General features: G+C 47.9%; 1 protein-coding gene across 2 annotated transcripts; it reads left to right on the top strand.

Moving 5' to 3' along the window:
• The first annotated feature begins 6,934 nt into the window (after nucleotides 1–6,934).
• On the top strand, nucleotides 6,935–17,352 carry LOC105466533 (tripartite motif family like 1). Of its 2 annotated transcripts, none has more exons than XM_071092713.1 (8): nucleotides 6,935–6,986; nucleotides 7,992–8,163; nucleotides 9,381–9,717; nucleotides 10,285–10,380; nucleotides 11,925–12,155; nucleotides 13,496–13,518; nucleotides 13,694–13,791; nucleotides 16,463–17,352. In XM_071092713.1, exons 2-8 carry the CDS (start codon nucleotides 8,138–8,140, stop codon nucleotides 17,011–17,013), a joined length of 1,362 nt encoding a protein of 453 aa, XP_070948814.1. In that variant the 5' UTR covers nucleotides 6,935–6,986; nucleotides 7,992–8,137; the 3' UTR covers nucleotides 17,014–17,352. The 2 variants fall into 2 exon arrangements, with proteins under 2 accessions (XP_070948814.1, XP_070948813.1); XM_071092712.1 differs by having other exon boundaries at nucleotides 9,300–9,717.
• Nucleotides 17,353–23,796: the final 6,444 nt, after the last annotated feature.

The following is a 23,796-nucleotide window of genomic DNA, read 5'->3' as shown; positions in this document are numbered from 1 at the left end:
TATTGGATAGTTCAGGGATCCGGGGACCTCAGCGCATCCACTGTCAGGGACCGACTTGACAGGATCCTTGCCCAGCAAGCCTCCTTCTGGTCACAAAACTCAAGGAGTCTGGCTGCCAACCAAACTCTGTGAGCTTTGCATTTGCGGCTCATTCAGTTCTGTGGAAACGGCAGCCTGGCTCTGCGGTTGATAGCTGGGACTCTGAAATCAGGCCGCCTCTGGGCCGGGCGCAGGGGCTCACGCCTGTAATCCCAGCACTTTGGGAGGCCAAGGCAGGCAGATCACAAGGTCAGCAGTTCGAGACTAGCCTGACCAACATGGAGAAACCCCGTCTCTACTAAAAACAAAAAAAATTAGCCGAGCATGTCGTGGGCGCCTGTAATCCCAGCTGCTCTGGAGGCTGAGGCAGGAGAATCACTGGAACGTGGGAGGCAGAGGTTGCGGTGAGCAGAGGTTGAGCCACTACACTCCAACCTGGGCAACAAAGGGAGACCCCATCTCAAAAAAAAAAAAAAAAGCCCCCTCTGTGAATCTAAGACAAGTCACATAACTAGATATTGTTTTCCCATCTGTCAGTGGGGCAGGAACTGACGTCCACCTCACGGGTCATGTGTTGAAAGTGTTGAGAATGGTGTCTGGCATGAAGCAGGTGCCATTAGAACAACTAGTCTCATGTTTCTTTCCATTAAAGATCCTATTTTTTGCAGTGGGGGTGACTGGTAGAGTCTTATGAATAAACGTTAAGATTTCCAGGCCAGGTGTGGTGGCTCATGCTTGTAATCCCAGCGCTTTGGGAAGCCGAGGCAGGTGAATCACAGGGTCAGGAGTTCAAGGCAAGCCTGGCCAAGATGGTGAAACCCCATTTCTATTAAAAATACAAAAATTAGCCGGGCGTGGTGGCAGCCACCTGTAATCCCAGCTGCTTGGGAGGCTGAGGCAGAAAATTGCTTGAATCTGCGGGGAGGAAGTTGCAGTGAGCCAAGATCGTGCCACTGCACTCCAGCCTGGACGACAGAGAGACTGTCTCAAAAAAAAAAGATTTTCCTAAGAAAAGCAAAAAGTGGACTTTCTCATTAAGGAAGTTGTGTGCACTTATAGTCCCAGCTACTTGGGAAGCTGAGACAGGAGGACCCCTTGAGCCCAGGAGTTCAAGGCCAGCCTGGACAACATAGCAAGACTCTGTCTCTACAAAAACAACAACAACAACAAAACAACAAAACAAAAAACAAACAGATGAGGAAACAATGTGTATATACTTAAACACCTGTTTCCCTATAAAATACAAGTTTAATGTGGGATGATGATTTATTTCCTAATATACTGGGTGTATTACACCACCTAGAACTTAAAAGGTTTTTAATAATTCCTGCAGACTTAAGTGACAGGCGTCTCAAAGGGGATCATATGATAGAAGCAAGACACAGAACAAGTGACCTTGGCTTTCAAGGGTTTTTCTAAATTAATCTGCCATTATTCTTCACCAATATTAAATTCTATACATATGGCAATAATTCAAATTATTTATCTCTAATAATCTCAAGCCCCAGAATCTGCATTAGAATGAGGGAAGAAGTTAGACTCTAACTCCTTTTTTTTTTTTTTTTGAGACGGAGTCTCACTCTTGTCACCCAGGCTGGAGTGCAGTGGCGTGATCTTGGCTCATTGCAACCTCTGCCTCCCAAGCTCGAGTGATTCTCCTGCCTCAGTCTCCCAAGTAGCTGAGAATACAGGCGCCCACCACCATGCCCGGCTAAATTTTGTATTTTTAGTAGAGATGGGGGTTTCACCATGTTCGCCAGCTGGTCTCGAACTCCTGACTTCAGGTGATCCACCCACCTCAGCCTCCCAAAGTGCTGAGATTACAGGCATGAGCCACCATGCCTGGCCTTAGACTATAACTCCTAAATGTCAACCAAGTGTTTAAATTCTTATTTGTCTTGTTTGTTTGAACTGCTTTTCAAAGTTTCCTGCCCAGGCTCCCCAACTTACACAATTTCTTTTTGACTTCCCCCTCCTCCACCTTTTTTTTTTTTAATCTCTTCAAGAGACAAGTATATAAAGCACCCAGCAGAAAGCCTGAAACAAGGAAATGTTCATCGTTTAACGTTTGTTAAAGCAAGGGGATGAACAATATAGCCTTTATTCTCCAGAAACAAACAAAACACCTCCCCGGAAATCCTCAGGGAAGCTACCGAGATTGAAGCTCTTGGAGAGCGCCTCCCAGTGGCCAACCTGGGCAACTGGCTGAGAGTGGCTGGGTTCAGCACACCAGGAAACCTGTGCGCTTCCAGTTCCCGACCCTTCCCCACACATCTGGCCCCATGTCTTGCTGTGTAATGTTAAAGGCGAATATTGTCAAGCTGAATTGGGTCTTTTTTTTTTTTTTTTTTTTTTTTGAGACGGAGTCTGGCTCTGCAGCCCAGGCTGGAGTGAGCGGCGCCATCTTGGCTCCCTGCAAGCTCCGCCCCCCGGGTTCCCGCCATTCTCCTGCCTCAGCCTCCCGAGTAGCTGGGACCACAGGCGCCGCCACCTCGCCCGGATAGTTTTTTGTATTTTTTAGCAGAGGCGGGGTTTCACCATGTTAGCCAGGATGGTCTCGATCTCCTGACCTCGTGATCCGCCCGTCTCGGCCTCCCAAAGTGCTGGGATTACAGGCTTGAGCCACCACGCCCCGCCCGGGTCTTAATTAAATATTTAATTTCCGAGATAACAAGAGTGTTGCGACTTTTTGTTTGTAATATTTTGACTCACCATCAATCAGATTTCGTATTTTATTTCTGAAATATTCAGTTAGTTTTCTCACTTCTAAATAGTAGCTTATCTTTTCAGTTGAAATACGTGTTAGCCCTTAAAGGTCCAGGTCGAATGCCATTTCTCCAAGAAGTTTTTTATAATTGTTCCAGCAAGAATGTCATGTTCCCGCCACTAAAATGCCAAAGCAGTTAATTAATTTAAATTCTACCACTCTCAAGGCACACGTCCTTTCATTTTGTAGATTTTTCTTCTTCTTTTGCACACATATCTTCTGCTCCCAAAGAAGAGAAATAATTTTTAGTCACTTTCAGCACTGAGCTCATTGCTGTCTGTATAATAGAGGCTCAATATCTATTCGATAAATAAATAAAAGCTGCCATTGAAATTGCAGACTACTAAAAAATTTTTTTATATCACAGCTGAAACCCATCTTCAGAGACAATTTTATCCTTAAAGCTGAGGAAAATTGCTTCATTAATTGGCTTACTCCAAGTCACACCTCACATTTCTCAGCTCCTACTCCATTCTCCAGTATTTCTTTACTGAAAAAACTGCTGACAAATTATTTAGAGTGTGTGTGTGTGTGTGTGTGTGTGTGTGTGTGTGTATTTGGAGACAGGGTCTTGCTCTGTCACCCAGGGTGGAATGAAGTAACAATCAGCTCACTGCAGCCTTGAATTCCTGAGCTCAAGAGATCCTCGTGCCTCAGCCTCCCAACTAGCTGGGACTATAGGCACACATCTCCACACCTAGCTAATTAAAAACAACAACAACAACAAAATATATATATACACACACACACACACACATATATATAGTAGAGACAGGATTTCTTTATGTTGCCCAGGCTGGTCTCAAACCCCCGGTCTCAAGCTGTTCACCCACTCTTTGTTTTATTTTTTTATTTTTTTTTTTGAGATGGAGTCTTGCTCTGTCACCCAGGCTGGAGTGTAATGGCACAATTTCACCTCCTGGGTTCAAGAGATTCTCCTGCCTCAGCCTCCCAAGGAGCTGGGATTACAGGTGCCCACCACCATGCCTGGAGAATTTAAAACATATTTTTAGTAGAGGCGGGGTTTCTCCATGTTGGCCAGGCTGGTTTCTAACTCCTGACCTCAAGTGATCCGCCAAGTGATCCACCCGCCTCAGCCTCCCAAAGTGCTAGGATTATAGGTGTGAGCCACTGAGCCTGGTCTCCCCGACTCTGTTTAGTACCTTCTCATTTTTCCCTCCCCCTTGTCCCTGGCAACCACCCTTCTACTTTCTGCTTCTGAATTTGACTATGTCAGGTAACTTGTAGATGGGGAAGCATGCGGTATTTGTTCTCCGTGCTTGGCTTATAGTATAATGTCCTTAAGGTCCATCCATGCTGTAGCGTATGACAGGCCTTCCTTTTCAAGGCTGACTACTATTCCATGGTACGTATAGATCTCATTTTCTTTATCCATTCATTCCTCAATGGACATTTAATTGTTTCCTGATCTCCACTATTTGTTTTTTAATTGTTTTGAGATAGAGTCTTACTCTGTTGCCCAGGCTGGATTGCAGTGGCACCATCACAGCTCACTGCAGCCTTGACATCTTGGGCTCCAATGATCCTAACACCTCGGCTGGACTCAGGACCACAAGCATGGACCACTACACCTGGATAATTTAAAAAGAAATTTTTTTGTAGAGACAGGGTCTGGCTGTGCTGCCCAGGCTGGTCTTGAATTCCTGTCCTCAAGCAATCCTCCTACCTTGACCTTCCAAAGTGCTGAGATTACGGCATGAGTCACCATGCCTGGTCCCTCAGGACGGATCACCTGAGGTCAGGAGTTCATGACCAGCCTGGCCAAGACGGTGAAACCCCGTCTCTACTAAAAATAAAGAATTAGCCGGGTGCGGTGGCACGCGCCTGTAGTCCCAGCTACTTGGGAGGCTGAGGCAGGAGAATCCCTTGAACCTGGAAGGTGAAGGTTGCAGTGAGCCGAGATCACGCCACTGCACTCTAGCCCGGGTGACAGAGCGAGACTCCATCTCAAAAAAAAAAAAAAAAAAACACGTTCTGTCTCAAAAAAAAAAAAAAGCTATTATTTTAAGTATACATTCATGGCAGTCCTCTCCCTAATTTCAGAGTATGTGTTTGACACCTGTTGCGAATTCTCTTTCCTAGAAATATATAAATAAATAAGGTGAAAAAAGCAATAAGAAAGGAAATAATAATATGAGTAGAAATTCATATTTAGAGGGGAAAAAATAGACACGCCCCCTCCCCCCCAACATACACACACACGTATCCTGTATGTATCTACCTGGAATATACTTTGGTGCAAGTTGCGAGATAGAGATCAACTGAAAGTATTTCTCCAGATGACTCCCCGACTTTCCTTGAGCTGTGCTGAGTAACCTGTCTTTTCCAGACTGGTATGAAATGACAGATGTACAGATGACCTTTGAACAACGTGGGTCTGAACTCCTCAACATGGACACTTATACATGGATTTTTCTCAATAAAAGTTATACCAGGAACGCCTGCTTCTCCTGCCCAGCCTTCCACCTCCTCTACCTGCCTGGCCTCTGCCACCCCTGAGACAGCAAGGCCAGCCCTCCCGCCCTCACCCCCTCACCCCCTCCTCCGCAGCCTCCTCAACATGGTCACGGCAAGGGTGAAGACTTTTATGATGATCCACTTCCACTTAGTGAATAGATTTTCTCGTAATAACATTTTCTTTTCTCTAGCTTATTTGATAAGAATAAAATAATACATGTAACACAAAAATATATTAATTGACTGTTTCTGTTATTGATAAGGCTTTTGGTCAACAGTAGACTATTAGTAGTTATGTTCTGGGAAAGGTAAAGATAATTTTTGATGTGCGAGGGGTCAGCACCTGTAACCCCTGCATTGCTCAAGGGTCAACTATAGTTTTTTTTTGTTTGAAATCTCGCTCAGTGCCCAGGCTGGAGTGCCCCGGTGATCATGTCTCGCTGCTGGCTTTGTCTCCTGGGTTCAAGTGATTCTCGTGCCTCAGCCCCGAGTAGCTGAGATTACAGGCACCCGCCATCACACCCGGCTATTTTTGTAGAGACGAGGTTTCACTGTGTTGGCCAGGCTGGTCTTGAATTCCTGACCTCAGGTGATCCACCTGCCTCGGCCTTCCAAAGCGCTGGGATTACTGGCGTAAGCCACTGGGCCCGGTTAACTTTATTTTTAAAACCAGGCTTTCAAGCAATGTATTTTTCAAATAAGCTCCCATCTAGTCCACTGCCGCATCAACAAATAAGCCCTTACTAACTATATCTATAAATTTCCTTGTTTTCTGCATGTACCAATCCTGATGGCATCTGGGTGATAGTTGATAGTTGTGACTGTGACCCTCTTGGGGTCCCCCTAGCGTCACCCTCTCAGGAGAGAAAAGCCAGAGAAGAAACTACTTGAGTTGTTGATCTCCGAAGCTGTGTCTGGTAGTGCGACTGGGTCATATATTTTGGGAAGGCTGGTCTGTTCTGTGAATGCATTTCATCCATGAATTAAGCCCAGGTAATATATTTAGAAAGACGGTAAGGAAGTCTGCCTTCCCAAGAGTGAATGTGGCCAGTGATTTCAGATACCTGTCGCACCATCACTCCATCGTGACAGCTGTCTGACTCCCTTCTGACAGCAATTGGGCAATGTTCATTTTATCGAGAAAACTGGAAATTTTCACCCACTCACCAGTCAATCAGTGAGACGCAGTATAGTGTGTTGACAAAATAGAAAGACTGGGAGGGAGGCGCTCCAGTTTCCTGTCCTAATCTGGCCTATGTAGTAAGTAAGTATCAGGGGACGAATTCAATTTATTCGAGCCTCGGTTTTCTTCAGCATCTGTGGAAGGTAGTTGGACTATAAGATCTCTTGACTTCCAGCTAAATATAAGACTATGATTCCATAATAACGTAGTTCCTCTATTCATTTGTAACTCATTTAAAGAAAAATCGAGCCGTGTGCAAAGAGTTCTTGTAGTCACCAATGAATAGCACACGGTCATTGTGTTACGATGCTTATAAAATAAAACAATTTATCCAGAAGAGGGAAGCGGGAGGGATCAGATCGGTATGACTTGAAGACAGACTATGCCAGCCTCCCTATTCCAAATTGGAATACTGGCTCTGTGATGTGCTGTAACTGCATTGTGAGGCTTATTCTAACGATTTCGGTAAATAGTAAAGACTCCTCCTGGGGTTGTGTTGGAATAACACACGGAATGGAGGTGCTGGCTAGTTCATAAACTCTTTTTCTAGTGGTGGTAGTTAGTGTTATTGTAGACTTTTTTTTTTTTTTCTTCTTTGAGATGGAGTCTTTCTCTCTCTCTCCCAAGCTGGAGTGCAGTGGCGGGATCTTGGCTCACTGCAACCTCCACCTCTTGGGTTCAAGTGATTCTCTTGCCTCAGCCTCCCAAGTAGCTGGGATTACAGGTGTGCGACACCACGCCCGGTAATTTTAATTTTTAATTGTTTTTTTTGAGACAGAGTTTCGCTTTTGTCGCCCAGGCTGGAGTGCAATGGTGCAATCTTGCCTCACCCCAACCTCCACCTCCTGGGTTCAAGCAATTCTTCTGTCTCAGCCTCCTGACTAGCTGGGATTACAGGCATGCGCCACCACGCCTGGCCAGTTTTGTATTTTTAGTAGAGACAGGGTTTCTCCATGTTGGCCAGGCTGGTCTTGAACTACTGACCTCAAGTGATCTGCCTGCCTCGGCCTCCCAAAGTGCTGGGATTACAGGCATGAGCCATAGCACCCGGCCTAATTTTCATATTTCTAGTAGATACGGAGTTTCACCATGTTGGCCAGGCTGGTCTTGAACTCCTGACCTCGAGTGATCCACCCACCTCGGCCTCCCAAAGTGCTGGGATTACAGACGTGAGCCACCACGCCCGGCCAACTTTTTTTTTTTTTTTTTGCAAGCCTTACTTAAGACTAACTCATAGCAATATTCTGAAGCTGTGACAAGTCAGTATCCTGGAAGCTATCTCGGTAGAGGTTTCGCGACACCACCCTGATGCCACCTCTCTTCCTCTTTACAGTAGTGTAACTTTCGCTCTGTTTTTGTTTTTAATAGTTTAAATTCTCATCCTAATAATTCACGTATGCTTTACGAAGGATGTATATAGGATTTAAACATTTTGAATTAATGATTTCAGAAAGGTGAGTTTTGACGCGGAGAAAGGAAGGTGAGGAAAAAACATTCTCAGCCAAAAACTCCTTTTTCCCAAAGTTCAAGGTAAGAAAACATCTAACATCCTCTTGGAGGTAAGTGGAAGAGAAGCGGCCGTCGGAGCCTTGACAGTCAGAAACCAATGAATGGAACAACCTGAGTAATGGACCCGACCCACGGAAGGTTGCCAAGCTGGAGAGTGAGGGATGGAAACAGAAACACGGCGTGATGGGTGAGTGGGGGGGTCAAACGCTCTAGCGTTTGAGGAACAGCTTTTGAGGCGCCACTTCCCGGCGTGCAGTGAGCGGAAGGCGGGTCAGGACGGGAGCTGACTCCCGAGCAGGGGACACAGTGAATCTGTGGCATTTGGCCCCAATCTCGGTGTTCACTGTGCACATTCTCTACACTAGGTATTTATTTTTTCATATGTTTAAAAAAAAGTCTGCACACTTCATTTCTGTCCAGTAAGAACTGATAGAGAATCAGGGATTTGAAAGGGCCTAGTCTGGAAATTTTCAATGGGTGAAAATAAGTGAGCAAAATTACATTCATACTAAAGTGTAATTCTTTCCATCTGCTCCATAGTGGGATAGCCTCTTGAGGCAACTTCCAATTACAATGTCATTTTAGATGCTTTCCATGGTGGCAGGTGGGTGAGGACTAGGGTCTGCAGCGAAGAATAATAAACACAGCTCTGGCCATCCGTGGTGCTTCTAACAGCAAGGACTACTCCAGTGGAAGAGTTCTCATTTTGTTGGGATGAATAAAATTAAATAAAAGTACACAGTACCCAATAAAGGACCAGAAAGCTTAAGCTTTGGTCAAGCAGAACAAAGCGCTAATGAGAAAAGGACGATGTATTACAGTTTTCTTCTTTCAGTTCAAAACTAGGTTTTATTAGCGGAGTTTCCCAAAAGATTTGGACCAAATTTCCAATTCAGATATTATTAGAGATCATCAAAACTCAAGTCTCTTTACTGGTTTACACCAAATCACCCAGACTTCCAGCCCCAAACCCACATGTTCACATGGTTCCACAGTGCTGTTTATGGACGATAACCAATTCTCGAAATGGTAATCCTGTTAGAAGCCAGAGCCCTCAGCCTCTAGCATGTGTGCTTTGCACAGAGATGAGTCTCAAAGTTTGGGGCTGGTGAGGAGCCCAGTGCACAGGAGTTCCACATTAAGTCATAATTGGCTTTGTGTTGGACAGTGGATGTCAGTTGGTGAAATCAGGCACAGAAGAGGTAAGGGTTTCTTGTAATAACAACATAGCAACAGGTCACCCACGTGTTACTCAAAACTGTGGGACTGTAGGGAGGGCTTTGCTAATCCCAGAACAGAGGTGTGACCTTGCCCCATGTCCAGCCTCGAGAAAATGTCTACAGCAGATTTGATGGAGAATCTCAGGGAAGAACTCACCTGTTTCATCTGCTTGGACTATTTTAGCAGCCCAGTGACCACCGAGTGTGGGCACAGCTTTTGTCTGGTGTGTCTCCTCCGGAGCTGGGAGGAACATAACACACCTTTATCTTGTCCTGAGTGCTGGAGGACCTTGGAGGGCCCGCATTTCCAGCCGAACGAGCGTCTGGGGAGGCTGGCCAGCATCGCCAGGCAGCTCCGGTCCCAGGTGCTGCAGAGCGAGGATGAGCAGAGCAGCTACGGGAGGATGCCCGCTGCTGCCAAGGCGCTCTCCGATGACGAGCAGGGTGGAAGCGTCTTCGCAGTCCAGAGCCATGGTGTAAACAGAGTGCACCTCTCCAGCGAGGCTGAGGAGCATCACAGGGTAAGACAGCTGCTCAGCGTGAACCCCAGGACTCATCACAGGCTCCCCCCGTTAGCTTTCCTAACGTCCTCTATGGGGGACAGTCAGGAGTGCCCATCTGAGCACCACATCACAAACCAGTGTGAGTCCCGCTTACACCCCCCTTTTCTTTTATTTTCTTTCTGTCTTTTTTTTTTTTGAGATGGAGTCTTGCTCTGTCGCCCAGGCTGGCGAGAAGTGGCGTGATCTCGGCTCACTGCAACCTCCGCCTCCTGGGTTCAAGCGATTCTCCTGTCTCGGCCTCCCAAGTAGCTGGGACTACAGGCGCCCGCCGCCATGCCTGGCTAATTTTTTGTATTTTTAATAGAGATGGGGTTTCACCATGTTGGCCAGGCTGGCCTTGAACTACTGACCTCAAGTGATCTGCCTGCCTCGGCCTCCCAAAGTGCTGTGGTTACGGGCGTGAGCCACCGCGCCCGGCCTGCCCTTTGTTTCAGAGGCCTAGTACTGTGCTGTTACCGGTCTTCAAAGCCGCTTCAGGACCCGGTACTCTGCTCATTTGCCACAAAGGGTTTGTTTCTATTGCAGGAGAAACTTCAGGAAATCCTGAATCTTTTGTGTATAAGGAGAAAGGAAGCTCAGGCTGTACTAACCCACGAGAAGGAGAGAGTGAAACTGTGCCAGGTCAGTGTCTGTCTGACTTTTGTGTGCTTGTATGTGACCCCATGAGGGGGACTAAAGGGAAATTTAGTGAAATTTCAGGAAAAAAAAAGACACATGTTTCCAGTCTCACCCCTAAGATATGCGGTTTCCTTACACTGGACTGCCGCCTTCTGACTGTCTTCGTTGGAATCTCAAGGCTCAGCTCCAGCTCCCCCGCTCTGGGCAGACTCCTTTGTGTAGCTAGACAGTGCCGTGGGCTCCTCTATGATGGCTCTCATAGAATTATTTAAAACATAAGTGATACTTACAGACACATAACAGAAGACGGAAAGTAATTTAAAAAACAAATATCTCAAAAGCATTGAGGGAAAAATGCAAATTAAAAAGAAATAAAGAGAAAGAGATATAAAAGCAAAATAGTGGTTTAGATGAGACCTGATAAGTCCTCAAGGTTGGTCACAGACGTGGATTTGAGCTCTGCGGCAGTCAAAGCATTTGAATTCATTTTTTTTTTTTTTTTTTTTTTGGAGATGGAGTTTCACTGTCGCCCAGGCTGGAGTGCAGTGGTGCGATCCGGGCTCACTGCAACCGCCACCTCCCAGGTTCAAGCGATTCTCCTGCCTTAGCCTTCCAAGTAGCTGGGATGACAGGCGTGCGCCACCACGCCCAGCTAGCTTTGCATGTTCGTAGAGATAGGTTTTTACCATGTTAGTCAGGCTGATCTCGAACTCCTGACCTCAGGTGATCCACGTGTCTCGGTCTCCCAAAGTGCTGGGATTCCAGGCGCCAGCCACCGTGCTTGGCCATAGACTTCGAATTCTTCAGTGAGAATGTTTGCCGTATATATTTCTATTCCTTTATGGTTATCTGACACCTATTTTCACTGAATAAATATTTACTGAATAAATGAAAACGCATTTTTCATAATTTTTCTTAATTTTGTTTTATTTGTATCCTAGTCCTGATCACTACCTGTCATACTTCTTACTCGTTTTCGATTTTCTCCACTAGAACGACAACCTCCTGGGAATGGAGATTTGGGTTTTGTTCACTATTGTGTCTACAGTGCACATACCTCTGAAAGCATCAGCCTCTAGACGGAGTGCATCAGTAGAATATATGTGTTATATGTTGGGTTTCAGGAACTGCTGCCATGAAACTCTGGGACTTGGCCGGGCGCGGTGGCTCACATCTGTAATCCCAGCACTTTGGGAGGCCAAGGACAGTGGGTCACCAGGTCAAGACACTGAGAAAATCCTGGCCAACATGGTGAAACCTTGTCTTTACTAAAAATACAAAAAATAGCCGGGCCTGGTGGTGGGCACCTGTAGTCCCAGGTGCTTGGGAGCCTGAGGCAGGAGAATGGCGGGAACCCAGGAGGCGGAGCTTGCAGTGAACCGAGATTGTGCCGCTGCACTGCAGCCTGGGGGACAGAGCGAGACTCTGTCTCAAAAAAAAGAAAGAAAAAGAATCTCTAGGACTTGTAAGGATTAAACATCTACAGATAGGTGCATTTCTCTTACTAACTTTATCTCGTGTGTGTGTGTGTGTGTGTGTTTTGGCAGGAAGAAACAAAGACTTGCAAACAGGTTGTTGTGTCAGAATACATGAAAATGCACCAGTTCCTGAAGGAAGAGGAGCAGCTGCAACTCCAGCTACTAGAACAGGAAGAGAGAGAGAACATGAGGAAACTGAGGAACAACGAGATCAAATTGACCCAGCAAATCAGAGGCCTGAGCAAAATGATCGGACAGATGGAGTCCTCCAGTCAAAGCTCGGCTTTAGAATCTCTTGAGGTGAGGGTAACATTCACAAGAGTCATGGGAAAAGTTATAGTAACTCATAGCACTTCAAGCCATAGGAAATAATGTTTTCTTTATTCATCTTAAAAACTAAGTTCTGGTCCAAAAGTAGTTTTCCTGAAGAATTGACATTCTGTTATGTCAATAAAGCCTTATAGAAGAGAGAGAGAAAAAAAAAAAAAAATCCAGAGGAATGCTTATCCCAAACAAGCCTGACGGTGGCTTCAATTTCTTCTGTACTTGCCTCTGTGCAACCTCAGCTTTGTTAATTTTTTTTCTAGTTTATTAATGTGTATTTACTATGTGCTGGGCAGATTAAATTTAATCTTCACAAAGACCTGATGAAGATAAGTACCATTATGATATGAACTCTAGGTCTAGATGACTGTCATCTACAGGATGGGTTAACAGCAGCACTGATTTAATTATTCACACCTGTGGTACTCGGGCGATCTGCCCGCCTGATAGTTAATAGATGGGAGAGCCCCACTCTTCCGCGCAGGGGGCTCCTATTTCTCACCTCCTTTGGTCTACTGTCTTTCTAGGCTACTGCATTCTTCAGGACCTTCTTTTTTGTTTGTTTGTTTCTGAGACAGAGTCTCACACTGTCACCTAGGCTGGAGTGCAGTGGTGCAGTCTTGGCTCACTGAACCCTATGCCTCCTGGGTTCAAGCGAGTCTCCTGCCTCAGCCTCCTGAGTGACTGGGATTACAGGCGTGCGCCACCACGCCCGGCTAATTTTTGTATTTTTGGTAGAGACGGGGTTTCACAATGTTGGCCAGGATGGTCTCGATCTCTTGACCTTGTGATCCACCCACCTGGGCCTCCCAAAGTGCTGGGATGACAGGCATGAGCCACCGCGCCCGGCCATGGACTTTCTTAAACATAAGCCACGTGATCCAACCCCAGCTTCAGGTCTGTTTGTAGACTGGTTCCACAGAATGCTACTAGTTAATTGAGGGCCTTCCAAACACACCAGCCCGACCCGACACAGGCTTGGTTAGCCTCAGTTGTCACCAGCCCATTTTCCTTTGTTATCTCTGTCTCTCACTGGATGGTCAATGAGACCAGCAAGTTGGCTTGTTTGTGGAACGGGTTCCCTGGACAAAGTGATGACATGAGAAAAAGAAAAGGACCGAGTATTCTCTAGTCATTGTGAGGAACATCCTGCGTTCACCACGGCACTCCCCTTTTCTCTGCTCTGTGTGCTCCCACTCGTGGCGTGCCTCATGGGAAGCAGATTCTGTGAGCTGTGCAAGGACTGCATGCAACATGAATTTCGTCTGTGTTATGATCGGAGCGCACAGTGCTAACTTCTTTCTTTTTACCCTTAGGAAGTGAGAGGAGCCCTGGAAAGGTAGGCTTTCATTCTGTGTTCAGTTATGCAAGCTGTGGGGAAGGGGTGCTGATGGCCGGTTTGGAGTGGGGAGCGGAGGTCTGCGCTGTTGCTGGGGGAGAAATGAGGTGGCCTCTCCAGCTGGAGCAGGTCACGCGGTCTGTGCTGAGGAGTGAACTTGTCTGCTGTCTTGCAGGAGCGAGCCACTCTTGCTTCAGTGTCCAGAGGCCACCACCACAGAGCTGAGTCTGTGCCGCATCACGGGAATGAAGGAAATGCTAAGAAAATTCAGCAGTAAGTCAGCCTGATGTGTTACCCCTCCGGGACTCGTAGAATTAACTTCAGCAGACGTTCTGCCAGTGTCATTCACTGTCTGACACTAGGCTCCTGGTTAAGGAATCTGGGCCAGCAAGGAACATCAGGGAGGGCTGGGGCCACAGACCGTCTCTGAGCGTGGGCAGAGAGAAGCAGTGAGACTTGACTCAGGCTTTATCTGGCTTCTTTTTCTGTGTAAGAAGTCCGGTCCTTCCCTTTTTGTTTTTTTTTTTTCTGAGATGGAGTCTCACTTTGTCGCCCAGGCTGGAGTGCGGTGGCCCCATCTCCACTCACTGCAAGCTCCGCCCCCGGGTTCCCGCCATTCTCCTGCCTCGGCCTCCCGAGTAGCTGGGACTACAGGCGCCGCCACCTCGCTCGGCTAGTTTTTTGTATTTTTAGTAGAGACGGGGTTTCACCATGGTAGCCAGGCTGGTCTCCATCTCCTGACCTCATGATCCGCCTGCCTCGGCCTCCCAAAGTGCTGGGATTACAGGCTTGAGCCACCACGCCCGGCCAATCCTGGTCCTTTCTTTGTTGGTTTTGTCATTGTTGTTTCCATCCCCACCTTGCACATGCAGACACACCCTCTCATGCAGGGGTGTCTGCGTTTCTAGCTCTGTTCCCGTTAGGATAAAAGCTGACTTAAATTCTACAATTCCAGCGAGGGCGCATTCGACGAACTGTCCTTGTAGAATGCTCCAGATGTTTAGTCTGGCTAACACCCAGAGAGGTCAGGATTAGTTCTCAGCTTTTATCTTGGGGACAATCTGACCCTCAGAGGAAGGTCTAATGAGCTTTGAACTCCAGAGTGTTGAAAAAACCCCTGCCATGGGCTCAGCACTGTGCTGTTGGGCTGTGCGCTTACTTACAATGATAAATAAGGCAGATTTTGCCTTTGCTTTTGTAGAATTTTCAATGAAATTGAGGAGACAGGCATTAATCACACAGATAATTAGTTATGTTGGGATCTGGTATATACATAAAAGCATGAAATGGTATGAGTGGGGCCGGGCGCGGTGGCTCACGCTTGTAATCCCAGCACTTTGGGAGGCCAAGGAGGGCGGATCGCTTGAGGCCAGGAGTTCGAGACCAGCCTGGCCAACATGGCGAAACCCCGTCTCTACTAAAAATACAAAAAAAATTAGGTTTGTGTGATGGTGGGCGTCTGTAATCCCAGCTACTCGGGAGTCCGAGGCAGGAGAATCACTTGAATCCAGGAGGCAGAGGTTGCAGTGAGCCAAGATTGCACCACTGCACTCCAGCCTGGGCAACAAGAGAGAATCTCCATCTCAAAAAAAAAAGGAAAAAAAGGAATGATTGGGTACCTGATCGTGTCTGGACAGTGAGTGAAAGTTGGAGTCCTCGACCAGGCACAGTGGCCCACGCCTGTAACCCCAGCACTTTGGGAGGCTGAGGCGGGTGGGTCACCCGAGGTCGGGAGTTTGAGACCAGCCTGGCCAGGATGATGAAACCCCATCTCTACTAAAAATACAAAAAACTAGCCGGGCGTGGTGGCGGACACTTGTAATCCCAGCTACTTGGGAGGCTGAGGCAGGAGAATCGCTTAAATCTGGGAGGTGGAGGTTGCAGTGAGTCAAAATCGCACCACTGCACTCCGACCTGAGCAACAAGAGTGAAACTGTGTCTCAGAAAAAAAAAAAAAAAAGGAGGCCCCATATGTGACTGTCGGTTCACAGTGTATGTGTGCTTCATCAGGTGGTCCCCGGGTGCTGCACTGAACTCACAGGAAGCTGCACTTGTCATGACGTAATGAAAAAAGCTGGTTAGGGATTGTGATTCGAACACTCAGTGACTGTGTAATCTTGGTGAAGTTTCCTAACCTTCGTGAACCTGTTTTCCGTTTTGTAAAAACGATAGAAAAGAATGCTTGCAGTGATTAAATGAGATAATATATAGAAAATGTTGGGCACATTAGAAGTTCAGCCAAAGGTAAGTGCTATTTTCTCTCCCACCCAAATTGAAGAACCAGAACCTACCATGGCTAATATGAATGCAAACAACCAAGGGTATCCCTGTGTGGATACACAGTTCAGAGCTCTAAAGATGTCCTGTAAACAGAGCAACGTCCATGCCACTCACTGGGATTCTCCTCCCCCGCCAGGCAGATCAAAGCTCCTTCTCCACGAGGCTCTTCTCTCTCTCCATTTGGAGCTTCATGATATGTGTTGTGGAACAGTGAAAGAGGAACTCAGAAATTTTGTTCTAAACCAAATACTTTTTTTTTTTTTTTTTTTTGAGGCTGAGTTTTGCTCTGTCACCCAGGTTGGAGTGCAGTGATGTAATCTTGGCTCACTGCAGCCTCCACCTCCTGGGTTCAAGCAATTCTCATGCCTCAGCCTCCTGAGTAGCTGGGATTACAGGCACACGCTACCATGCCTGGGTATGTTTTGTATTTTTAGTAGAGATAGGGTTTCACCATGTTGGCCAGGCTGGTCTCGAACTCCCGATCTTGTGATCTGCCCCGCTCATCCTTCCAAAGTGCAGCATTACAGGCGTGAGCCACTGCACTCGGCCCTAAATTAGATTTAAAAAACCAGGACTAAATACTAAGAATTCAATGTAAATCTCACATATGTAAGAGGTTTTTCAAGCATGCCCAAGGGAAATTTCTTCCTTCCTCCTCTTGCAGCAGAGATAACGCTGGACCCAGCCACAGCCAATGCCTATCTCGTGCTGTCCGAGGATCTGAAGAGTGTGAAATACGGGGGAAGCAGACAGCAGCTACCCGACAACCCGGAAAGATTTGACCAGTCTGCGACCGTGCTGGGCGCTCAGATCTTCACCAGTGGGAGACACTACTGGGAGGTGGAGGTGGGAAACAAGACGGAGTGGGAAGTGGGCATCTGCAAGGACTCGGTGAGCCGAAAGGGGAACCTCCCCAAGCCGCCCGGGGACCTGTTCTCACTGATCGGTTTAAAAATCGGAGACGATTACAGCCTCTGGGTCTCGTCCCCTCTGAAGGGTCAGCACGTCAGAGAGCCTGTGTGTAAGGTTGGTGTCTTCCTGGACTATGAGTCTGGACATATAGCATTCTACAACGGGACGGATGAGTCCCTCATCTACAGCTTCCCGCCGGCTTCTTTCCAAGAGGCTCTCAGGCCAATCTTTTCCCCCTGCCTCCCAAATGAGGGGACAAACACAGACCCTCTCACCATCTGCTCACTCAACAGCCACGTCTGAGGGGCGTGCCCTGAGCCTTCACAGCGGGCGATGTCTGAGACCAAGACGTAACTATTAAGATGATGAAGGCATCGACAGTATTAATGTCAGGTGATCTGAAATAAACTCCCCTACCCCCACCCCACCCCCAAGAGTTTCCATTAACTTGATCCCACTATGAGCAGCCAAATTACACGATCGACTTCAACCCCAACAGAAGAGAGCTGATCATATTCTGTGTCGTTAACTAAATGAATTCTCTAGGCTACCCCATGTATGTGCTGGTCACTCAAATACTGAGACCCTGTTACCATGAATCCTACTGCCATAGGCCGGACTTTATAAATAGATGTCACTTTTTCAAGTGTATTTAATTATTTGACTCTGAAAAACTGTGCTGTTCGAATGTGTCTTTGTCCTCCGTGCAGAGCTCTGCAGGCTGGGGCAACTCAAATCCATCTGGGAAACTGAGGCACGGGCACATCCTTCCAGGGCGGGTGAAAGGGCTCAGGCCTCATCCTTCTCCCAAAAGCCATTTTCTTTCCCATCCCACGAGCCTGCAGTGTTTGTGCTCAGGAAGGCTTATATATACTTATATACATAAGTATAATTCAGAACACTGCAAAGATTTGTGTGAATATCGTCATACCATTCACGTTTCCATAATCACAAGAGGCTGGAACCTTCCGTTAATATGTTAAAAGGTCAGAGTAAAGTCTCTATTCAGTAAATGTATCACGGCAGGGGACGCCAAGCGACTATACCGCACTGTATATAAGGTTCTTTTCTGGGCTTTTGCGATGTTCTGCGATTGAAGGCTTTCAATCTCTGGAAGGCCAAAGAGCCTACCCTCCTCTTACCTCAAAACGTCAGGGCAGGCCGGGCGCGGGGGCTCATGCCTGTCATCCCAGCACTTTGGGAGGCTGAGGCGGGTGGATCACCTGAGGTCGGGAGTTTGAGACCAGCCTGACCAATGTGGAGAAACCCCATCTCTACTAAAAATACAAAAATTAGCCGGGCGTGGTGGCGCATGCCTGTAATACCAGCTACTCGGGAGGCTGAGGCAGCAGAATCGCCTGAACCTGGGAGACAGATGTTGCAGTGAGCAGAGATCATTCCATTGCACTCCAGCCTGGGCAACAAGAGCGAAACTCCATCTCAAAAAGAAAAAAAGAGGAAAGTCAGGGTTTGTTAGGAAGGGGTGGCGGCTGAGGGGAGCTCTTTCGGCTGGTGGTCTGCACTAGGCTCACTGTCTTCAGTGATCTATCCCTGCAGGTGTGTGTTGTTTGTTTGTTTGTTTTAAGATGGAGTCTCGCTCTGTCACCCAGGCTGGAGTGCAATGGAGCGATCTCGGCTCACTGCAACCTCGGCCTCCGGGGTTCAAGCAATTCTCCTGCCTCAGCCTCCCAAGTAGCTGGGATTACCGGCACTCGCCACCATGCCCAGCTAATTTTTCTATTTTTAGTAGAGACGGGGTTTCACCATGTTGGCCAGGGTGATCTTGATCTCCTGACCGCCTGCCTCGGCCTCCCAAAGTGTTGGGATTACAGGCATGAGCACCACGCCCGGCCTTATTTATTTTTTAAAATTATTATTTTTTGAGATGGAATTTTGCTCTGTTGCCCAGGCTGGAGTGAAGTGGTGCAATCTCGGCTCACTGCAGCCTCCTCCACCCAGGGTTCAAGTGATTCTCCTGCCTCGGCCTCCTGAGTAGGTTAATCCCTATAGACGCCTGCCACCATGCCCAGCAAATTTTTATATTTTTAGTAGAGATGGGGTTTTGCCATGTTGGCCAGGCTGGTCTTGAATTCCTGACCTCAAGTGATCCGCCCGCCTCGGTCTCCCAAGTGCTGGGATTATAGATGTGAGCCACCACACCTGGGCTCCACTTATTTTATTATAGAGATTTCATATCTTGATTTCTCACCTCAAAAGCTAAGAAACAAAATTATAAACAGCAAACTGCAAACATTTGGAATATATCTTTCCTTGATTACCGAAAATCCCAATTTTGTGGAAGGACTAAGTAAATTAAAAAGTACAAAAGTAATTTACATTTACTTTGGGGAGTGAGAATGGGGGTGAAGGGGAGTGAGAGTGGGGGTGAGAAGGGGAGTGAGAGTGGGGGTGAGATGGGCAGTGAGAGTAGGGATGAAGGGGAGTGAGAGTAGGGATGAAGGGGAGTGAGAGTGGGGGTGAAGGGGAGTGAGAGTGGGGGTGAAGGGGAGTGAGAGTGGGGGTGGGAAGGGGAGTGAGAGTGGGGGTGAAGGGGAGTGAGAGTGGGGGTGGGAAGGGGAGTGAGAGTGGGGGTGAGAAGGGGAGTGAGAGTGGAGGTGAGAAGGGGAGTGAGAGTGGGGGTGAAGGGGAGTGAGAGTGGGGGTGGGAAGGGGAGTGAGAGTGGGGGTGAAGGGGAGTGAGAGTGGGGGTGGGAAGGGGAGTGAGAGTGGGGGTGGGAAGGGGAGTGAGAGTGGGGGTGAGAAGAAGAGTGAGAGTGGGGGTGAGAAGGGGAGTGAGAGTGGGGGTGAAGGGGAGTGAGAGTGGGGGTGAAGGGGAGTGAGAGTGGGGGTGAGATGGGCAGTGAGAGTGGGGGTGGGAAGGAGAGTGAGAGTGGGGGTGAAGGGGAGTGAGAGTGGGGGTGAAGGGGAGTGAGAGTGGGGGTGAAGGGGAGTGAGAGTGGGGGTGAGAAGGGGAGTGAGAGTGGGGGTGAGAAGGGGAGTGAGAGGGGGGGTGGGAAGGGGAGTGAGAGTGGGGGTGGGAAGGGGAGTGAGAGTGGAGGTGAGAAGGGGAGTGAGAGTGGGGGTGAAGGGGAGTGAGAGTGGGGGTGGGAAGGGGAGTGAGAATGGGGGTGGGAAGGGGAGTGAGAGTGGGGGTGAAGGGGAGTGAGAGTGGGGGTGAGAAGAAGAGTGAGAGTGGGGGTGGGAAGGGGAGTGAGAGTGGGGGTGAGAAGGGGAGTGAGAGTGGGGGTGAGAAGGGGAGTGAGAGTGGGGGTGGGAAGGGGAGTGAGAGTGGGGGTGGGAAGGGGAGTGAGAGTGGAGGTGAGAAGGGGAGTGAGAGTGGGGGTGAAGGGGAGTGAGAGTGGGGGTGGGAAGGGGAGTGAGAGTGGGGGTGGGAAGGGGAGTGAGAGTGGGGGTGAAGGGGAGTGAGAGTGGGGGTGAGAAGAAGAGTGAGAGTGGGGGTGGGAAGGGGAGTGAGAGTGGGGGTGAGAAGGGGAGTGAGAGTGGGGGTGAAGGGGAGTGAGAGTGGGGGTGAAGGGGAGTGAGAGTGGGGGTGAGATGGGCAGTGAGAGTAGGGATGAAGGGGAGTGAGAGTGGGGGTGAGAAGAAGAGTGAGAGTGGGGGTGAAGGGGAGTGAGAGTGGGGGTGAGAAGGGGAGTGAGAGTGGGAGTGGGAAGGGGAGTGAGAGTGGACCCTGGGAGGCGTGTTCCCTCGTGTAGACACTCATCCCTTGCACTGCTCAGGGCGGGGTCTCGCTGCTTCGGCCTTTCAACTTGTGATAACGACATTCCCTGAATATGAGGGTGTCCCCACAGAACCTGCCACCATTCCTTAAGCTGTTCCCTCATCCTCCCTTGTTAATTCCTCTCCAAATCCCTGTCTTCCCCCCTTTCCTGAGTGGTCCATTTCCCCAGGACATAGCTATTCCAAGTGGAATTTGCTTCTCTACCTCTTCAAAATCAGCTAGAAGAGGGAGGAAGGACATCAGGAGGAATCTTCCGCATCTGACTGCAATTTGCTTCATTTTTAAATTTTCTTCCCCCTGGAGCACTTTAAAAATAAAATATTGCCAATCTCTTATGCTGAAATCTGATATCCAAAACAACTTCAGATAAGATCTTTATCTACTTTTTTGCTCTGATTATTCCCAGCTTCCTGGTGTACCTCCCCCTGCCCCACCACAATCTCCCTATCACGCTTAGAGAGTATCGGTACCTTATCTGACCTTAGATCACTTTACAAGGCCCTCTTACACTGAGTTAACTGAAGAATGTGGCCAGTCCAGCCTTCCGTATTCTTGGATTTATCCCTGGCGTGTACCTTGGAAGGATGAGACCTAATACATCACCACAGGAAAATGAGAACATGCTGCAATGTGCAAAGGTTAAAATAAAAATTGCATGTAATTTTACAACATGCAGATAACCAGTGCTAATATTTTTGTGTATATCTTTCTAATCCTTTGTTTTTTAACGTATGTATGCTTTTAGCAAAATGAAAAAAAAGTTACCATAATATTACATAGTGAACTTCCTTCAATCATTAGATAGTTCTTGAAAATATGAATTTTTGGCCGGGCGCGGTGGCTCAAGCCTGTAATCCCAGCACTTTGGGAGGCCGAGACAGGCGGATCACAAGGTCAGGAGATCGAGACCATCCTGGCTAACATGGTGAAACCCCGTCTCTACTAAAAATACAAAAAACTAGCCGGGCGAGGTGGCGGGCGCCTGTAGTCCCAGCTACTCAGGAGGCTGAGGCAGGAGAATGGCGTAAACCCGGGAGGCAGAGCTTGCAGTGAGCTGAGATCCGGCCACTGCACTCCAGCCCGGGCGACAGAGCGAGACTCCGTCTCAAAAAAAAAAAAAAAAAAGAAAATATGAATTTTTATATTCCTAAATGTATAAGCATGTGTCTTCTATGAATTAGCACATTTTATTACATTACATTTATCTTATCCAAAAATCTACATCCAATAAAGGACACAATGATATCACCTAATAAACACTTCATATAAAAATTTGTCACTTGTCCTTGTAATGTTCTTTATAGTTGTTTTTCAGTCTTCCAGTGACCAGGAATAATATAGGAGCATGCATTGAATTTAACTGTCTTAGAAACTATGATTTTTTTTTTTTTTTTTGAGGTGGAGTCTCGCTCTGTCCCCCAGGCTGGAGTGCAGTGGCGCGATCTCGGCTCACTGCAACCTCTACCTCCCAGGTTCAAACAATTCTCCTCTCTCAGCCTCCCCAGTAGCTGGGACTACAGGCGCCCACCGCCATGCCTGGCTAATTTTTTTTTTTTTCAATAGAGATGGGGTTTCACCATACTGGTCAGGCTTGTCTCGAACTCCTGACCTCAGGTGATCCACCCACTTCGGCCTCCCAAAGTGCTGGGATTACAGGTATGAGCCACCACACATGGGCTGATTTTTTTTTTTTTTTTTTGAGATGGAGTCCTACTCTGTCACCCAGGCTGAAGTACAATGGCATGGTCTTGGCTCACTGCAACCTCCACCTCCTGGGTTCAAGTGATTCTCCTGCCTCAGCCTCCCTTGTAGCTGGGTTTACAGGCAAGTGCCACCACACTCGGCTAATTTGTGTATTTTTAGTAGAGATGGGGTTTCACTATGTTGGCGAGGCTGGTCTTGAACTCCTGACCTCATGATCCACCCGCCTTGGCCTCCCAAAGTGCTGGGATTACAGGCGTGAGCCACTGTGCCAGGCAGAAAATATGATTTTTAATGGGAGTAGCACTTCATTATATGACTGTCCCTAATTTATGTAATCATTTCACCATGGTGTAGCATTCAGATTTTCTGTTGGTCACTATTATACCTCCCACTGTGGTGAACACAGTGCACAGAAGCCCCTGGATGTCTCTCTGATTCTTCCCCAAGTGCGTCTCCAGCAGGCAGGAAGGCTCCCTGTGCGTCCTGTCCTGTGTGTGTGTTGGTTGTCCCCTCCCTTCATTCTACCTGCACTGCAAGGAGTCCCAGAGGCTTCCCTCACACCCCCACACCGAAGGGACAGACACACTAGTTCCAGACCAGCGAAAGGCCACGTGTGCCCTGCCTTCCGGTCTCGCCAGAGCATTGTGTTTATTCCCCAAGAAACTACGCTGGGAAGGATTGGAGTAGTGCTTAGACTTTGAAACTAGACACTGAGGCTGGGCGGTGACTCGCACCTCTAATCCCAGCACTTTGGGAGGCTGAGGTGGGAGGATCGCTTGAACCCAGGAGTTTGAGACCAGCCTTGGCAACATAGTGAGAACTTATTTCTACAAAAAACTGAGGGCTGGGCACTGTGGTTCACGCCTGTAATCCCAATACTTTGGGAGGCTGAGGTGGGCAGATCACCAGAGGTCAGGAGTTTGAGACCAGTCTGACCAAAATGGCGAAATCCCGTCTCTACTAAAAATACAAAAAATTAGCTGGGCGTGGTGGTGTGCATCTGTGATCCCAGCTACTCAGCAGCCTGAGGCAGGAGAATAGCTGGAACCTGGGAGGCAGAGGTTTCAGTGAGCCGAGATTGCCCCACTGCACTCCAGCTTGGGTGACAGAGTGAGACTCTGTCTCAAAACACAAACACAAAAACAAAAAAACTAAAAACTGAAAAATTAGCCGGGCGTGGTGGCACACACCGGGGCATCCAGTTACTCTGGAGGCTGAGGTGGGAAGAGTACTTGAGCCCAGGAGGTCAAGGCTGCAGTGAGCTGTGACTGCAACACGCCAACCTGGGCTGAGGGAGCCAGACTCTGTCTCACAGGAAAAAAAAAAAAAAGATAAAGAAATGAAACTAGACAGCCTGGGCTTGAATGCTTGACTTTGCCACAAAGTGACGGTTTTAACGTTCACAAGTTATTTCAACTCTCAGAGACTTAGTTGCCTCTTCTCAACAGTGTGGGGAAGACCTGGTCCCTGTGACAATTACATGAGCACAAATCACAACAATGTGTGGGGCAGGATGACTTCTGTTAGCTCTCCCGTCTCCCCCAGAGGCTCTATTTTGTGTTCTTCAGAAAGGAGACAGAAAGACACTGGACTCGTGGGGAAGAGAGAACACACAGGCACCAACATCTTTGAAACGTTTCC

Source organism: Macaca nemestrina, chromosome 3 (genome assembly GCF_043159975.1).
Source record: "Macaca nemestrina isolate mMacNem1 chromosome 3, mMacNem.hap1, whole genome shotgun sequence".
Taxonomy (NCBI): Eukaryota; Metazoa; Chordata; class Mammalia; order Primates; family Cercopithecidae; genus Macaca; species Macaca nemestrina.
Note: the sequence above shows the minus strand (reverse complement) of the source record. Positions and strands in the feature narration are given on the sequence as shown.

Excerpts from the sequence above, each read along its gene's own strand:
- LOC105466533 (XM_071092712.1), top strand. The coding sequence starts at position 8,138 with ATGGAAACAGAAACACGGCGTGATGG. Across the intron at positions 8,164-9,299 it reads ACAGAAACACGGCGTGATGG|CCTCGAGAAAATGTCTACAG; the intron begins GTGAGTGGGGGG and ends CCCCATGTCCAG. Across the intron at positions 10,381-11,924 it reads AGAGAGTGAAACTGTGCCAG|GAAGAAACAAAGACTTGCAA; the intron begins GTCAGTGTCTGT and ends GTGTTTTGGCAG.